The sequence below is a fragment of the Pygoscelis adeliae genome, unplaced genomic scaffold, assembly GCF_000699105.1.
Source record: "Pygoscelis adeliae isolate BGI_AS28 unplaced genomic scaffold, ASM69910v1 Scaffold120, whole genome shotgun sequence".
Lineage (NCBI taxonomy): Eukaryota > Metazoa > Chordata > Aves > Sphenisciformes > Spheniscidae > Pygoscelis > Pygoscelis adeliae.
The window spans coordinates 7,139,698-7,153,853 of NW_008824032.1; the positions used below are offsets into that span (position 1 = coordinate 7,139,698).

At 39.2% G+C, this 14,156-nt stretch overlaps 1 protein-coding gene across 1 annotated transcript in view; it reads left to right on the forward strand.

The window, feature by feature from the left end:
- Positions 1–14,156, forward strand: part of CFAP44 (cilia and flagella associated protein 44) — a 49,286-nt gene that overhangs the window by 15,975 nt on the left and 19,155 nt on the right. Inside the window, exons 10-18 of the mRNA XM_009330508.1 lie at positions 344–391; positions 1,468–1,567; positions 2,813–2,907; positions 5,454–5,663; positions 6,610–6,720; positions 8,440–8,592; positions 10,461–10,682; positions 11,168–11,310; positions 12,207–12,477. Coding sequence (XP_009328783.1) covers positions 344–391; positions 1,468–1,567; positions 2,813–2,907; positions 5,454–5,663; positions 6,610–6,720; positions 8,440–8,592; positions 10,461–10,682; positions 11,168–11,310; positions 12,207–12,477 — 1,353 coding nt within the window. The remainder of the gene's footprint in view (positions 1–343; positions 392–1,467; positions 1,568–2,812; positions 2,908–5,453; positions 5,664–6,609; positions 6,721–8,439; positions 8,593–10,460; positions 10,683–11,167; positions 11,311–12,206; positions 12,478–14,156) is intronic.

Consider the following 14,156-nt stretch of genomic DNA (forward strand, 5'->3'; position numbering starts at 1 on the left):
GAGACTTCTGCCAGCTGCTTGTAGAACGCTTCATCTGCCTCTTCATCCTGGTTGGGTGGTCTATAACAGACTCCCAGCAGGATATCTGCCTCATTGGCCTTCCCCCTCATCCTTACCCATAAACACTCGACCGTATCATCATCACAATCGTTGAGCTCTATACAATCGAAACACTCCCTAACATACAGAGCCACCCCGCCGCCTCTCCTTCCTCGCCTGTCCCTTCTGAAGAGTCTGTAGCCATCCATTGCAGCACTCCAATGGTGAGAGTCACCCCACCATGTTTCTGTGATGGCGACTGAGTCATATATCTCCTGCTGCTGTTTTGTTTTTTCTTCTTCAGGATACCAATGGAGCAATCTGGAAGCTAGATTTGACTTTTTCAAATATGGTAAGTTTGTTTTCTTTTTCTTTCTTCTGATTTTTTCAATTCCTCTGCAATAACTTCCTTTAACTACACTGGATGCATCTGCAATGAAGTTTGTGTTCTATGAAGCTGCACAGTTGAAAATTTTAGCATTGAAACAGATTTTTTTTTTCTTAAAAATTTATTTTCATAATGTTATTGATTATGATTGTACAGGATTATAAAAAATAATTTGATTTTTGATTCCTCAAATTTTGGCTGCCAAATTCAAGTTACCTAAAAGGAGTTTTATTCTCATAAACTGGTAATAGCAGTTGCATGGATGCAGGAAATGAATTCAAGGAGTATTGATATTTCCTATCTGGATAGGTGTTTGAAACAATCCTTACTGTTGTCTCTAAATGACATAAAGAACTAGGAAAAACAAGGAGAAGATGAAATGCACTTCACATGTTTTATCCTGCCAGTTACTAGTGTTACTGCTGGAGATGTTTTTGATGGAGAAATAGATAACACAGTTAAAATGGGGGCATTTAATTTTAGCTCCCGAACATATTGAAGTAAATGGGAACAATCCCTTTGAGTGGAATAAAGTTCTGTGGCAACAGGTAAAATTATGTTCCAAGAATTTTGTGGTAAATAAATGATGTACAAAGCCTACTATAAAAACTGATGTAAAAAACGTATAGCAAAATGTGGAATTCCTTGGATGATGAAATGATTTCCCAGGCAGCATAAGCCCTAGGCTTGAGAGCATTTTCTTTGCCTTCAGAGCAACAGCTGTTTGTTAAAAATACTAATTCCAAGCCTGACACCACTTAATGAAAGGCATTCCCCTTTATTTTCTCATAGAAAATGATGAAATTTTAAATGAACTTAATGTTCCTGCACTAGTTTTGCTCATGATCTTCCTATGAACATTTAAATAAAAAAAAAAAGGGGGAATTGCATATAGGTACCTCATGCATGTCAAATTTTGTTCACACAAACAGCACCTGTCTAGATTTTTTCAGGTTTTTCAGGTAGGTATGCCTCACAATACCTTGTAAGTGCAGCTCCAGAATGTAGCAGAATTTCTGTTCCTCTGTTTTGCACTGCAGACCCGTGATCCAGAGTGCCTGTATACCTTTCACTCTGGAAGAATTGAAGCCATGAGCGTCTCTCCCATTACATATCTTCTGGCCACCACTGCGCTTGACCGTAAGGACACTATTCCTTTCCTCTCATACAACTGTAATTGTTGTTTTTGAAGAGCCATGATGCTTGGTTTGGAACTATTCTGTTTTGAACTGAAGTTGTGTATTTGCTCTTGAAAAGTCAAAAGTCACTTTACAGACAATTGTTATTCCTGGGATCAGCTCTTTAATAGTTAAGACAAATCATTTATGTTTTGAAATAATGCATTAAGGCTTCTTCATCTGGGGTTTTAATGAGAGAAGTTTTTAATGGGAAGCTTTGTAAATACTGTTCATACTGAAGGAACGGCTGAAAAGATGAGACATTTGGTGTGAATAACAGCACTTGTATTCAAGGCTCTGGATCGATGTGTTGGGATCTTTGTTTTTTAAGGAATTACATACATCTCTAGCATTGCATAAGTTATTGTGAATATTCATATTTGTGAACGCTAGAGTACTGTTCCAGTGTTACCTTGCTATCATGCTCTCAACAACAGCTAACATGTAATTACAGACATATTTAACTTATACAAATATTGCAGTTTAGGCCTCTCATGGTTAGCTTTATCATGGTTTGAAAGAAGAACCACTGGCCCGAATGTTAACAATGTCATTTACACTTCTCAGAAAACACTACAAGGTCTTTAACTCAATTCTTGTCAGCGGTACCTTGTCATTTGTCTGTGTTATACAATGTACTCGGATTTCTAGCCTGAAGACAAACTCCTACCAGTCGAGCAAATGACACTTAGGATATATGCCAGCTGGAATGGAATTTTATGCAGACCAGTATGTGTGTCTACTAATCCGTTAATTTCACCTCTGGTGAAATTGGCTTTTCTTTGGACAATATCCCATTTTCATACATTTAAATATTTTCCTCCCTAGGGAATGCCAGGTAGTAGCCTATCATCTTTTCCTGTGTTGTCAGTACAGATTTTCCTTACAGTATGCTACAGTTCTGTGATTACTTGAAAATTACACATGGTGGTCAGCATGCGACTTCTTATTACAGCCCTCAGCCCTGACAACTCCTGGGAGCCTGTAAGTTAAAGAGTGAAGAAAGCTTATATTTTGTTCATGAGCACCGTGCTAGCTATGGTACTCTGTAACCATCAGTCATGTCTTTCCAGATGGGTGTTTGGTACTCAAAGAGAAAAATTAATAACTTTCTATCCAGTTTTAAATAAATAGACATTTCTCCATAAATCTTAAAATGTAAGTGATGTTGCAAGAAATAAATTCTTACTGTCTCCTTTCCACACAGGTTCAGTGCGTATCTATGATTTCATCAGCAATAGTCAACTGAGTGAAATTAAGTTTAAACAAGGAGGAACAGCACTCACGTGGGCACCTCGAGTTGTGAGTTTTTGCTATTGTGTTAATAAAAATTCATACGGGGCCTATAAGCCTGCCAGCATCAAGAAAGCTGCTCACAATACAAGACCTTAAAGAAGTCACTGTTAGGCCATGCTGGAATTTACTGTAGTAGTATGTATGTATAAGTTTGTGGAGTAGTATGTATGTGTAATAGTATGTGTACAGTTTGGCTTTACTGTGGATTGTCAGGTATCCTGCTTTGTGTCTTCCTGAGATTTTAAAATTAGATCTCAGTGTGCAGTCCCAGGAAGTAGTTTTAGTTTATAGACTAACAGCTTCTATTTAACCCACGCAGAGTAATTGTCAATTAACATGAGTTAGTTAACACATTTTGAAATGACAGCCCAGACAATCCACATACATTTGGAGATAAATCATAAAAAACTGTTGCCAGAACTGATCATTTGTGGAGCGTGGAGTCTATCACTTTTAGACATATTTGCTAATTTTAATTAAAATAGTGTCTAGTTGTGTTCTTGAGGAAACATAGCAAGCCTGGTGGGTTAATTATAAGCGAAGTTATGGAGGAAAGTGCTTACTTGAATTGCCAAGGCGAAGGTAACACTGGAACAGTACTGTTATAACTATAATTCTGGCTGTGCAGACTTTCAGGGATGCTCTTAGGTGATGATCTATACATTCAAGAGGCAAGCTGATTGCCACAATAAATTGTACAGCATTACAAAACTGACAGTTCAGTTTTACAAAAGTTGGTACTAAACACAATCTGAAAAATCAAGGGCATTTAGTCTACCTAGCTGCATTTAAAATCCCATTAGATACTTACACATAGCTTAAGGTGCTCAAATATATTTGAAAATCTGTGCTATTAATCTAAGAAAATTTCATCCAACATACCTTGAAGCATCTGTATACTATAATATCCTCATAGGCAAGCTAGCAACATACAGGTTAGATAAGTGAACAGTGACGTGGATTTAAAACTGCCTAAATGGATGGGCCCCAGGGAATAGTGATCAGCAGCCTGAAGTCCAGTTAGAGGCAAGTCTCTAGTGGTGTACCCTAGGGGCCATTACGGGTGCCAATATTCTTCATTAATTACCTGGACACTGGAACAGAGTGCACCCTCAGCAAGTTCACAGATGATACAAAACTGAGAGGAGGGGCTGGTACTCTAGAGGGTTGTGCTGCCATTCAGGGGGATCTGGACAGGCTGGAGAATTGGGCTGAGGAGAATCTCATGAAATTCAACAAGGGAAAATGCAAAGTCCTGCATCTGGGGTGGAATAACCCCAGGCACCAGTTGCCTTGGGGCCCATCAGCTGGAAAGCAGTTCTGCAGGGAAGGATCTTGGGATCCTGGGGGACACCAAGCTGACCATGAGCCAGCAATGCACCCAAAGAAAGAGCTCCAACAGCATCCTGGGCTGCATTAGGAAGGGCGTTACCAGCTGATTGAAGGAGGTGATCCTTCAGTCCTTACTCAGCACTGGGGAGGCCACATCTGGAGTGCTGGCTCCCTAGTAGAAGAAAGATACAGATTTAAAGGAGGGAGTAAACGCAGAGACATAAATTTGAGGTCCATGAGTGACTCCCCTTGATCATTTGCTGAGCAATGCTATTGTACACCTGCTTATTACGGAGGGGCTTTTTAAGATAAGACTTCATGGGCTGATGTCCCCAGATAACAGGAAGACAGTTATCCCCAGCTCCCTTCTGAACAATCAACATTTTCATACCTTTTTCATACAATTTTGCCAATTGCTCACAGAGCTTATCCATTCACCCTCATCTCTTCACACAGCAATTCTCCTTCTGGTCTCATTTCTGGCATGCATTAACATTGATCTGTGCCACGTCTGGAGCTGGCTCAGCTTGTAAATCACTTCAAGACACTACCATATATGGCTAATATCAGCTAAACCTGCAAGTCCAGCTAGATCCAGCTAAAACACAGGCCTGTTTCTGCTAACTCTTCTCTCACAATTCAAGCCTGTCTACATTATTAGAAATTGGCTTACCTACAGGGCCTATGGTAAAGACTCCATAGCCTCCTCTTTCCATCTCAAGTAGCTGTCTCTGTGGACAGCTGTACTTTACATGGAGTCAGCCAGACCTGTCTGTGCCCTCACCTCTTCAAAAATCATACCCACATTTGATGCCCAATATTATATTCAGGGTAATGTAATAATTACTTTTTTGAGTTCCAACTCTTCTTATTAAAAGCTACTGATACATTTTATATATATATATCAGTATGAATTATCTCTTCCTCAGAGGTTACAACCACATCCTCAGTAACATTTTCAGTCTCAATGGCATGTTATCAGTAAAAAAACCAAAACAAACAACCCAAACCAAAAAATAACTCCCAGTCCTCCCACTCACTTTACAGTAGCGTATTAGAGAGAATAAACATTTCCCATGTATGAAACATTCTTTGTGCTTTAGCAACACTTCCATGTAAGATGAGTTACAGGTTAACACCAGAGCATGTGCCACACAGATTCTTATCCTAAGCTCTCAGATGTATGCTGTGATTTTTTTTCTTCATTCTTCCACTCAAAGGTAAATCCTAAAGGAGGTCTAATTGCGGTGGGGTTTGAAGATGGTGTTGTCCGCATAATTGAAGTTTATGATCCCAAAGGACTGCCCGTTCTTGCAGGACAGACCAATACAGAGAATGCAGAGATAAATCTGAAACAAGCTTTCAAACCTCATGCTACTGCAGTTACTGCCTTGGCATATGAACGAAATGGAGATGTGCTTGCCACAGGGGTATGTATCACTTCTTTTGGTTATTTTTATTAAGCCACAGATGTAGAGATTATTTAAAGAGGTAGGGTAAAGTTTGTTTACTGACAACAGTTATACTTCTGTTATTGCTGTTGATCACTTCTTGTAGTTCTCCGCAGTGCTGGGGGAAGAGAAGGATCCGTTTGCACTCACATTTGTTTTCTGAAGGAAAGCAACCGTGCAATTCATACAATTAATTTTGTGAATTACTGGACTGTTTAGTGTGAATTCTGTAGTCCCCTCTGAAGATGGATTTGGTTCATTTTGGAATTAGTTTAGTAGTACCTTGGAATTAGTAAAGGCAAGTCTGTTCGTACACCACCTTGGCAGCACTCCAGCTGCTACCCAGCACTGCTTGGCCTTACAACAAGATCGACCAGTTGGTTTGTCAGTGTGCCTGCTAGTCTTTGAGATGACTTTCAGTCAGTGTGGTCTCTCTTTTTAAAAGCTAGCCTTCAGCCATGATCAGTGCATTTGCAGTTACGTGTTCCTTGAGCTGAATCGCCATGCATTTCACTTAATGCAGGATTTAGGCTGCCATGCATCATGTTGTGCACCAGTTCTGGATTTTCTTGTTATCCAGGGAAATCAGTGTGTGCTGTCTTACCTGAAAAATCAGGCCTGAGCCTGAGCTTTAAAGGAGCTCCTGGGGCAATGGGCAGAAAGCACACAGCTAGGGATGCGAGGCGAGGGCCGTCAGGACAATTAAGGGCTATGGGTGCACTCAGGGCCCTGGAGCAAGGTGGGCAGGATTTTTATTTCCTCCCTGTAATCATCGTGGAAGGCCAATTCTAAGTTCCAAGGTACTTGTAAGTCCCCCTGTTGAGCCACAAAACATTCCAAGTACCTGTTTATGTCATAAAGTACTTACAGTCTTTTGAATTTTTGGTCAGCTTTGATTCAGTCATCTTTGTTTTCTTTTTCTCAGAGTAAGGACAAAACTGTTTTCTTTTTTGCTGTTGAAGATGAATACAAGCCAATTGGATTCATCTGTGTCCCTGGGCCTGTGCAGGCATTACAGTGGTCTCCACCTTCTCATGTGAGTAATGCATGTTTGTTTTCTTTCCTTTCCTACAGTGTTAAAATGTCATTTTGAAAAGAACTTCCAATGAATATAGATGAAGATCCATGACCCTAACCATGTTCTCTACAGACAACGCAAAAGATGTTTTGCTACTTTGTTCTTCATGCTGCTTCAGAATGACAGACAGGTTCTGTGTAGCTGTATCTCTGGTTCAGTCACTTTGGACATATTTTGGACTTCGGATAATAAAGAGCAGAAACATATGCAAACCACGAAATTTTGCTCAGCTTTTTTAGTTCCTGCCTTGAAGAAACAAGCCTCTGCCTTAGCTTTTGGAGGGTCGTAGTCTTCTTTGATAAAAGAGTTATTTGAGCATTTTTGTGCCTCTTGCCCATATTAAAACAGGCTTTTTGCAAAGCTTTCGTACCACATTAAGAAAGCTTTTGGGTGCTTCTTGGAATTCACAGTCTGTGTTTGAAGTGTGTCAGTGACATATTCAAATAGATTTCTTGCTAATATTTTAAAAGTTTTATAAGGTTAGAGTAACATCTGAAATTTTGGTTGGTCCAGTATTCTTTCTTAGAGGGGAGATTGTCAGCATCTAAATATCATGAACAAAGTGGCCAGCAAGATACACTATACTGGTGCACAGTGGCAAAGTGGAGCTATTATTGCTTGTTCACGGGAACTGATAAAAACTGTGTTGGCAAAAGAACTCTTGCTGGTATGAACTCTATCTTACTGCAGAAATGACAGATCTTGATCTGACAGTTGCATTTTGAGTCCTTTCCTTGAGGACAAGGTACTCCTACTTACTAAAAAAGCACCCATAATTTCTTTGATATGTTAGATTCCCTCTGAGTAATTTTGGCTACTGGTATCAGGTCTCCACTGCTAGATGTGAACACTTACTAAACACAGTACAAGCATCTGAGTGTTACACTATTTTTTTTTCTCTTAAAAAAAACCACCTTGGGCATTAAATACTATATATTTAATGAATGCATCTGTAAGGCTGAGATTTTATAGACACAAGAACCGTATCATTACTAGTTAAGGTTTCCATAGCAACTCTAGTATGCCCTCTTTGCACATTTTTAGTGATGGATCAGATAAAATATGCCTCTCTCTATTCTCCAGATAGCTTATGAAAATTGAAACTAAATACAGACTGGCCTTTTAAAATCTCAAAACACTAAATAATTATTACCCTCACCTCACCTATTCTTCCTAACTTTGCATTTTAAAGGACCTGGCAGGTACCAGCAAAGAACAAACAAACTGAAAGCAAAATAGCATTTGGCAAGATTCCGAGCCCAGTCTTGAAGATATAAGGGATTTATTAGTATAGAAACATATGAGCTTTCAAACAATTATCAAACCAAAAACTCAGCTCCTAACTTTTGGGTCAGATCCATTCTTTAATTTAACCAAACTCCCAAAATATCATCGTGCTGCTTCCAAGCTAGACAGTGTCAGAATGATAGCTGTTTTGCATATGACAAGGACTTCTTCAATTCCTTAGCTTTGCCTAGGATACATAGTGTAAAAGAAGCTCACTGATTTCTGATGTCCATTTAAAAGTGTCCATTTAAATAAGAGCACAGTTAGAGTTAATGCCTCCTGGCTGGAGCTTGGCTTTGTGCCTATGCATCTTTTGACTGACTTCCCCATTTCTCTCAATTCCATGTATACATCTGCCCTGTACTTGTATTTTTTTGTGTTTTTGTACAGATGAAGACCACGCTGCTCATCCTTTGTGAGAATGGCTTTGCTCTCCAGGTTCCTGGCCCTCTCCCGGAGGAACAGGATACAGTGTCCACCTATCAAATAAAAAACCTGCCAACACAGTACTTCCATTTTTATAGTATTAAATCACGAATCAAGGTAAAGAACTCTCCTGTGGAGGAATTTCATGTTCTTCATGTGCCAGAGGACAAAAGTACCCAAAAAGATTTCTAGTCCCTGTATTGCATCATAGGATTTTTGCTAAGCTTCTTGAAGCGGAAGGCCAGGTAGAGTCCATTTGTGGCTGAGTTTCAACATTTGAAATTACAAGTTGTTGTTTGTTTATTCAAATAGAACATACATCACACTGAAAGCATGATGTGCATTTTGATTAGAATTAGAAGATAGCATTAGTGAAAGGGAAAGGTAGTATAGTGCATTAGTTCTCAAAATATTTTCATTTTGGTAATTTTCAGAAAAAGTATGTTTCTTGTGGTTGATGTTAGCCCTGTAGGAAATTCCTTTGAACAGTCATAAAACACCCATGTGGTCACTTTGAGGCAAGCATGAAACATCTCCTTTTTTTTTTTTTTTTACAGCAGTTATATATTTCTGATTTTTTTTTAATGTTGTAATAACTTTAAAGGGGTGTTTTTTATTTCTGAATGAGAACTAGCATTTTAGAAGATATGTGGGGCCAAAGGAAAAGAGTTATTCCAGCTCTCAGCTGTAGTTAATTTTGTGAAATTAAGAAGCAAGCTGGTGTTAGGTTCAGGAGCAGAGTTCCAGTGAGCAGGCTCTCAGTCCCATGCTCAATCCACCACAATCCAACAGCCTCTCTGGTTCTATTCTTAACCTGTGATTTCTCTGCTTTCTCTATTAACTGTTTCTGTCTTCTGAGTGGTGCATTACTGAATGTCAGGCAAAGCCTCATTTCTTGTTATAACTAGGAGGAAGTCAGCATTCAGGAGAAAGATTTTTGTGGTGGTTTTCTCACAGGAAGAACCAGAAGAATGATCACAAACCTAGCATACATATGTAAGGAAAGATTGAAAGAATGTATGTGGAGTTTTGTTGGGTTTTGGTTTTGGGTTTTTTAGTCAAAAGAAAAGAATATTGTTGGGAGACAGTATAAGTCTTTAAAAATAGAAAAGGTTTCTACAGAGAGAAAGAATATTAATTGTTCTTTTTCCTCTGGGAATAGATCAATAATTAATAAGTTGCAACGAGGATGTTTTAGATAAGATGTAAGGAAAGATTTCTAACAGTGAGGGTGGTGAAGCACTGAAATAGTTTGCATAGGCTGTAGAGTCCCCATAGCAGGAGATTTTTAAAGGGTAGGTCAGACAAACATCAGCTGATAATATTTGTTTAGCTGATTCTGCTTTCAGGCAAAAGAATGCTCTTTTGAGATCCTTTCCAGACCTTTCTCTATGATTTGCTATCTAATATCTTCTTAGGAAGATCCTGGTTTAGAGAATGTTTGATATTTGTTTATGCTAAAGTAGGCTTGAATGGAAAGGGGGTTTTAAAGGTTTTATGAATCTGCAAATGTCTTCCCTTCAGTATTCAGAAGAAGAAAAGTCCATTACAACTTCTTTTTTTTACTCTACTTCAATGATGCACTAGAACTCGGGAGTTTGAATTCAGCTTTCCAGTGCTTTTCTTTCTCCTGGGCATGCAGAGGACAGGGCTTAGGAGTTCTGCAGAAGTAGTATGCTCATAGTGGTTAATATTGGGAGTAATCTCTCTGAGGAAATGCTGAAGTCTGCTTCTCATGCAGAATGGTTTCTGTTTCAAAGGACCATGAGTTAAAATACTTCAGAGGAGGGAAATGGGGGGCATTCCACTGGGGACTCCCATGAAGTCTGGTTGATCTCCACTTAGTTGATGGAAAAGAGATTTCTCCAGATATTCTGTATGTATAATGCCAGGACCACCTTGGATTTCATTTACGAGACTCCTTCAGTCAGTAATGCATGGAGTGCCTTGGTTTCATGTCTGTGTTTCTCTGCTTGTTGTAATAGCTGGAAGAGGAGATCGCACTGAGAGAGAAAAAAAAGCAGGAGAAGGAGAAAGCAAAACTTGAATGGATAAAGCAGCAACAGGAGATGGGAAAAGAGATAGAAGAAGAACAACCTGAAGAGGAACCCGAAGAAGAGCCATTGCCACCTCTCTACATACCAGAGGAGCCCAGTCCCATCCTCTGTGGGTTTTATTCAGCACCAGGAAAATTTTGGCTTTCCTTGGTATATCAATTTTCATTTCATGTTGATGGGATTGCAAGATGTGGCAGCCTTCCCTTCACCTCTGGGTGCCTTAAAAAACTGATTATCTGAAATCTGCCATCTCTAGGTCATGGAATTCCGTTCATACTTCATAGTTTCAGTGGTCTTTGTGAAGTAAACCAGTAGTGTCACTCCAGTTCAGATTGTTCAATAAGTTTCCAATAGGTACGCTTCTTGGTGATGCCTGAATGGGCACAAAGGCTAAGCTGTTCCCTCACAAGCAGAAGGTAGAATCTTAACGTATTGGTAGGATGGCTTGTACTGCCAGTGATCGTGAGAGATTTTTCTCTGTGGGTAAATAGGATCTGTAGATGTTTGGAAGTAACATTTCCTAACCTATTGTAGAACCTTAAGAAAGGAAGAATTATTCTGAAAATTGCATTTATCTGGACAGCTGCTTCAGTGTTCTTCTGTCACCATTTCTTTATGGTCCTTCTCTTCTTCAGGGTGGGTATGACTCAGGGTTCCTCTATCATTGTGAATTCTCGAATGATCACCAAGATGACCCTGAAAACAGGAAAGATGAACCCTTTGAATTGATTCCTATTGAGGACACCGATGACAATCCCATCCACCAAATCTCCTTCTGGTAAAACGTTGTAGTGTAACAGATAGCTTTGTGATAAAGCTTGACGAAATTGAACTTGGAAGGGAGGAGGGTACACTGCTTTGTCCCTTTTTAATTGTGGCTCAACTCTAGTATGCAGGAACTCTCTCTGGTTTTCCTGGCACTTTCACTTAAAATTCCTAATGGACACAGTTGGGCACTGTGTCTGACAATAACTTAAAAAGCCCTTCAAAGATGAAAATGTCTGATTTCTAATTAACTACTGATTAGGACTCAAACATCCTAGAGTGTAGAACTCCAGGAGAACCATTAGAAGTCTCTGCAAATTGTAATAACCAGAACAGCAGTTCTTTTTTTATAGTTAGCAAAGAGAGGACACAGTTACCCCTTGAGGAGAACATGGAGGGGTCAGTCCATCCCTCCTGTGCAAGAATACAGGCTTCCAGGACATTCTGTGAACTGTACGAATGAAAAGGGTGAACTATTTTCAGACTCTCAATATTAGGTTCCCTGTAAGGCTGGGCATGTTCTGCATCTAAGGAGGCAGGTTTAGTTCAGGCTCTAATCTACAGCTGGCTGCATTCACCATCAGCCGTACTAGGTGGAGGGCAGGGAAGGAAACTGTTTTTCTAGCTCTGAACTTGGTGTCTGCTACCCTGCCCAACTCAGGGCTGAAACCAGTTCCATCATACCCAGCAAATGCTGGAACATTCCTGAGCAGCCAGTTAGCTGGAAAAAAGTTTGTAGTAGTATCACACAAACTTTAAATGGTCCAAATACTTTGCTCCCAGCTTACAAACGTGGGAAAGCTACATTTATTAAGCTAGATTAGCTCTTTTCAAGTATCACGTTTTGAGCTGTGGCCTTACTTGTTACAAGTTGCCTGCTATTACTGTTTCTCATTGCTTATTTGACAGTACCAGCAGACTACTGATGTTCTGTGGGATGCAGAATGGCGCACTGCGTGTTTATCCTCTCCAAGATGAAGACCTCTCAGTGAATACCCTGAAGGAATACTGGTCCTTCAATGTACATGACAATGATTATGGCCAGATCCAGGGGATCGGTTCTAGTTATGATGATAGGTTTCTGATTACCTGTGGTGGAGATGGAAACATTTTTACTTTCAACATCTTCTCTCCAGAGGATGTTCACAAAGAGCTAAAAGCCAAAATCCCCTCTCCTAGGGTAAGTCACTACCCTCTTTCACTGAATTAGGCCTGTTTACAATGAAACTACTGCAGGTGGGCAAAATCCAGTTCAATTATTTGGCATCATAGATCTTTCATAGCAAAAGCTGAGGTTTCCCAAACAATTTGGAAGAAGAGCTCTTGCAAAACATTCCCTAATAAACAGGCACTACGACTGCATTGTTCCTTCTCAATGTTTTGTAGTTTTCTCCAAATAAGCATAGTATGTGTTGTTCGTATGTAATATTCTACTAGTCTTTTCCTGCTCAAAGGTGTAATCATGCACGTTTCTAGAATGAAAGAACCACAATGATTTGTCATACTTACCACCTGTTTTCGATTTAATTCCAGTAAAGTATGATTCTGCTCTGGGAGGGGATTCTAGTGCATCTGGTACCATTCATATACAACTCACAAGTTGGATTTTTTAAATTTGCAAAATAGCACAGCATGATGCTGATTCTGTTGCTCTTTCACTCTTGGACAGCATTAGCAGTAATGGTATTGCAGGTGTCCTGTGATCACTGTAGAGCTCATCACCTTTAACATGTTTGAACAGATGACACTGGAACTCAATAACAGTTCTACTGATAATACACAAGAAGAAAGAGGTGCCAACTCCCCCACTGAAAATGTTCAGAGTTTATTGAATTTTTAAGAAAATCTTGAGTACCTAAATCAAACAAATATAACTTGAAAGAAGCAGTGAGACCTGTTGAGTAAAGAAGTGCTATCTTACACAATGAGTTTTGGGGTAGATATACATTCAGTACAGTTTAAAAATCTTGAAAGTGTCAACATAAAACAAATCCAACTTTTTTTAATATTAGTTGGTAACTACGTTTTGAAAGATGCTTGATGAGGGGGACAGAGTGGAAATTGTGATTTTGATCATGTAGTTAAATTGTTCATGACTAGTTGGAATTCTTTACCAGTATCAGTAGAATATATAGCACTGAGAATAGACTCAAAATAATTTTCTTAAACTAAGTGAATGATTGGAACCTGTGATATCAGAGCCTTGCTAGCTCCAGTTTTACAAGTAGCAATTAACATACAATTATAAACCATATACACAGTTTTATAATTTTGAGTATGTAAGTAGCTCTATATAAAGATCTTTATCATCAATTTCTATTGTTCAGGCTAGCAACATTGCTTAATGACCATCCTAATAGAGTTTTTCCCTTATCAAAGTATAACTTCATTAAGTATCTATTCTAGTTTTAAGTCATGTGGAAGATTTCAAAAATTCCATCTTCATTAAACTTAATGAGATTCTTAGAGGATCAAATACAAATCCTCTGAAACTAATTGAGTTAAATTACAGATCAATTTAGTACGACTGTATTCACTGTAGGGTGATAGGCCCTCCTCTTTTTTTAGAGCGTGATTGCCTAGGGAAATGAGGCTTGTGCGACTGCAGTGTCCATCCATCTGTCATTCTTCACAGCTAATAATTGTGAACCCATTATGCAGTCAGCAGAAGCAAACCAGATGAATTACACATGTAACTTGGAATTATCCCAGGATATGTTGTCTCTTGTCAACCTGGCAGTGAGGGGGGACAAGAGAATTGGGTTTGCGGGGTAGAGAACCAAAGATGATATGGGACAGAGTGAAGTTAGGACAAGCAGTGATGTAATGGTTAATGTCGATGGAGAGGATATAGGCTTT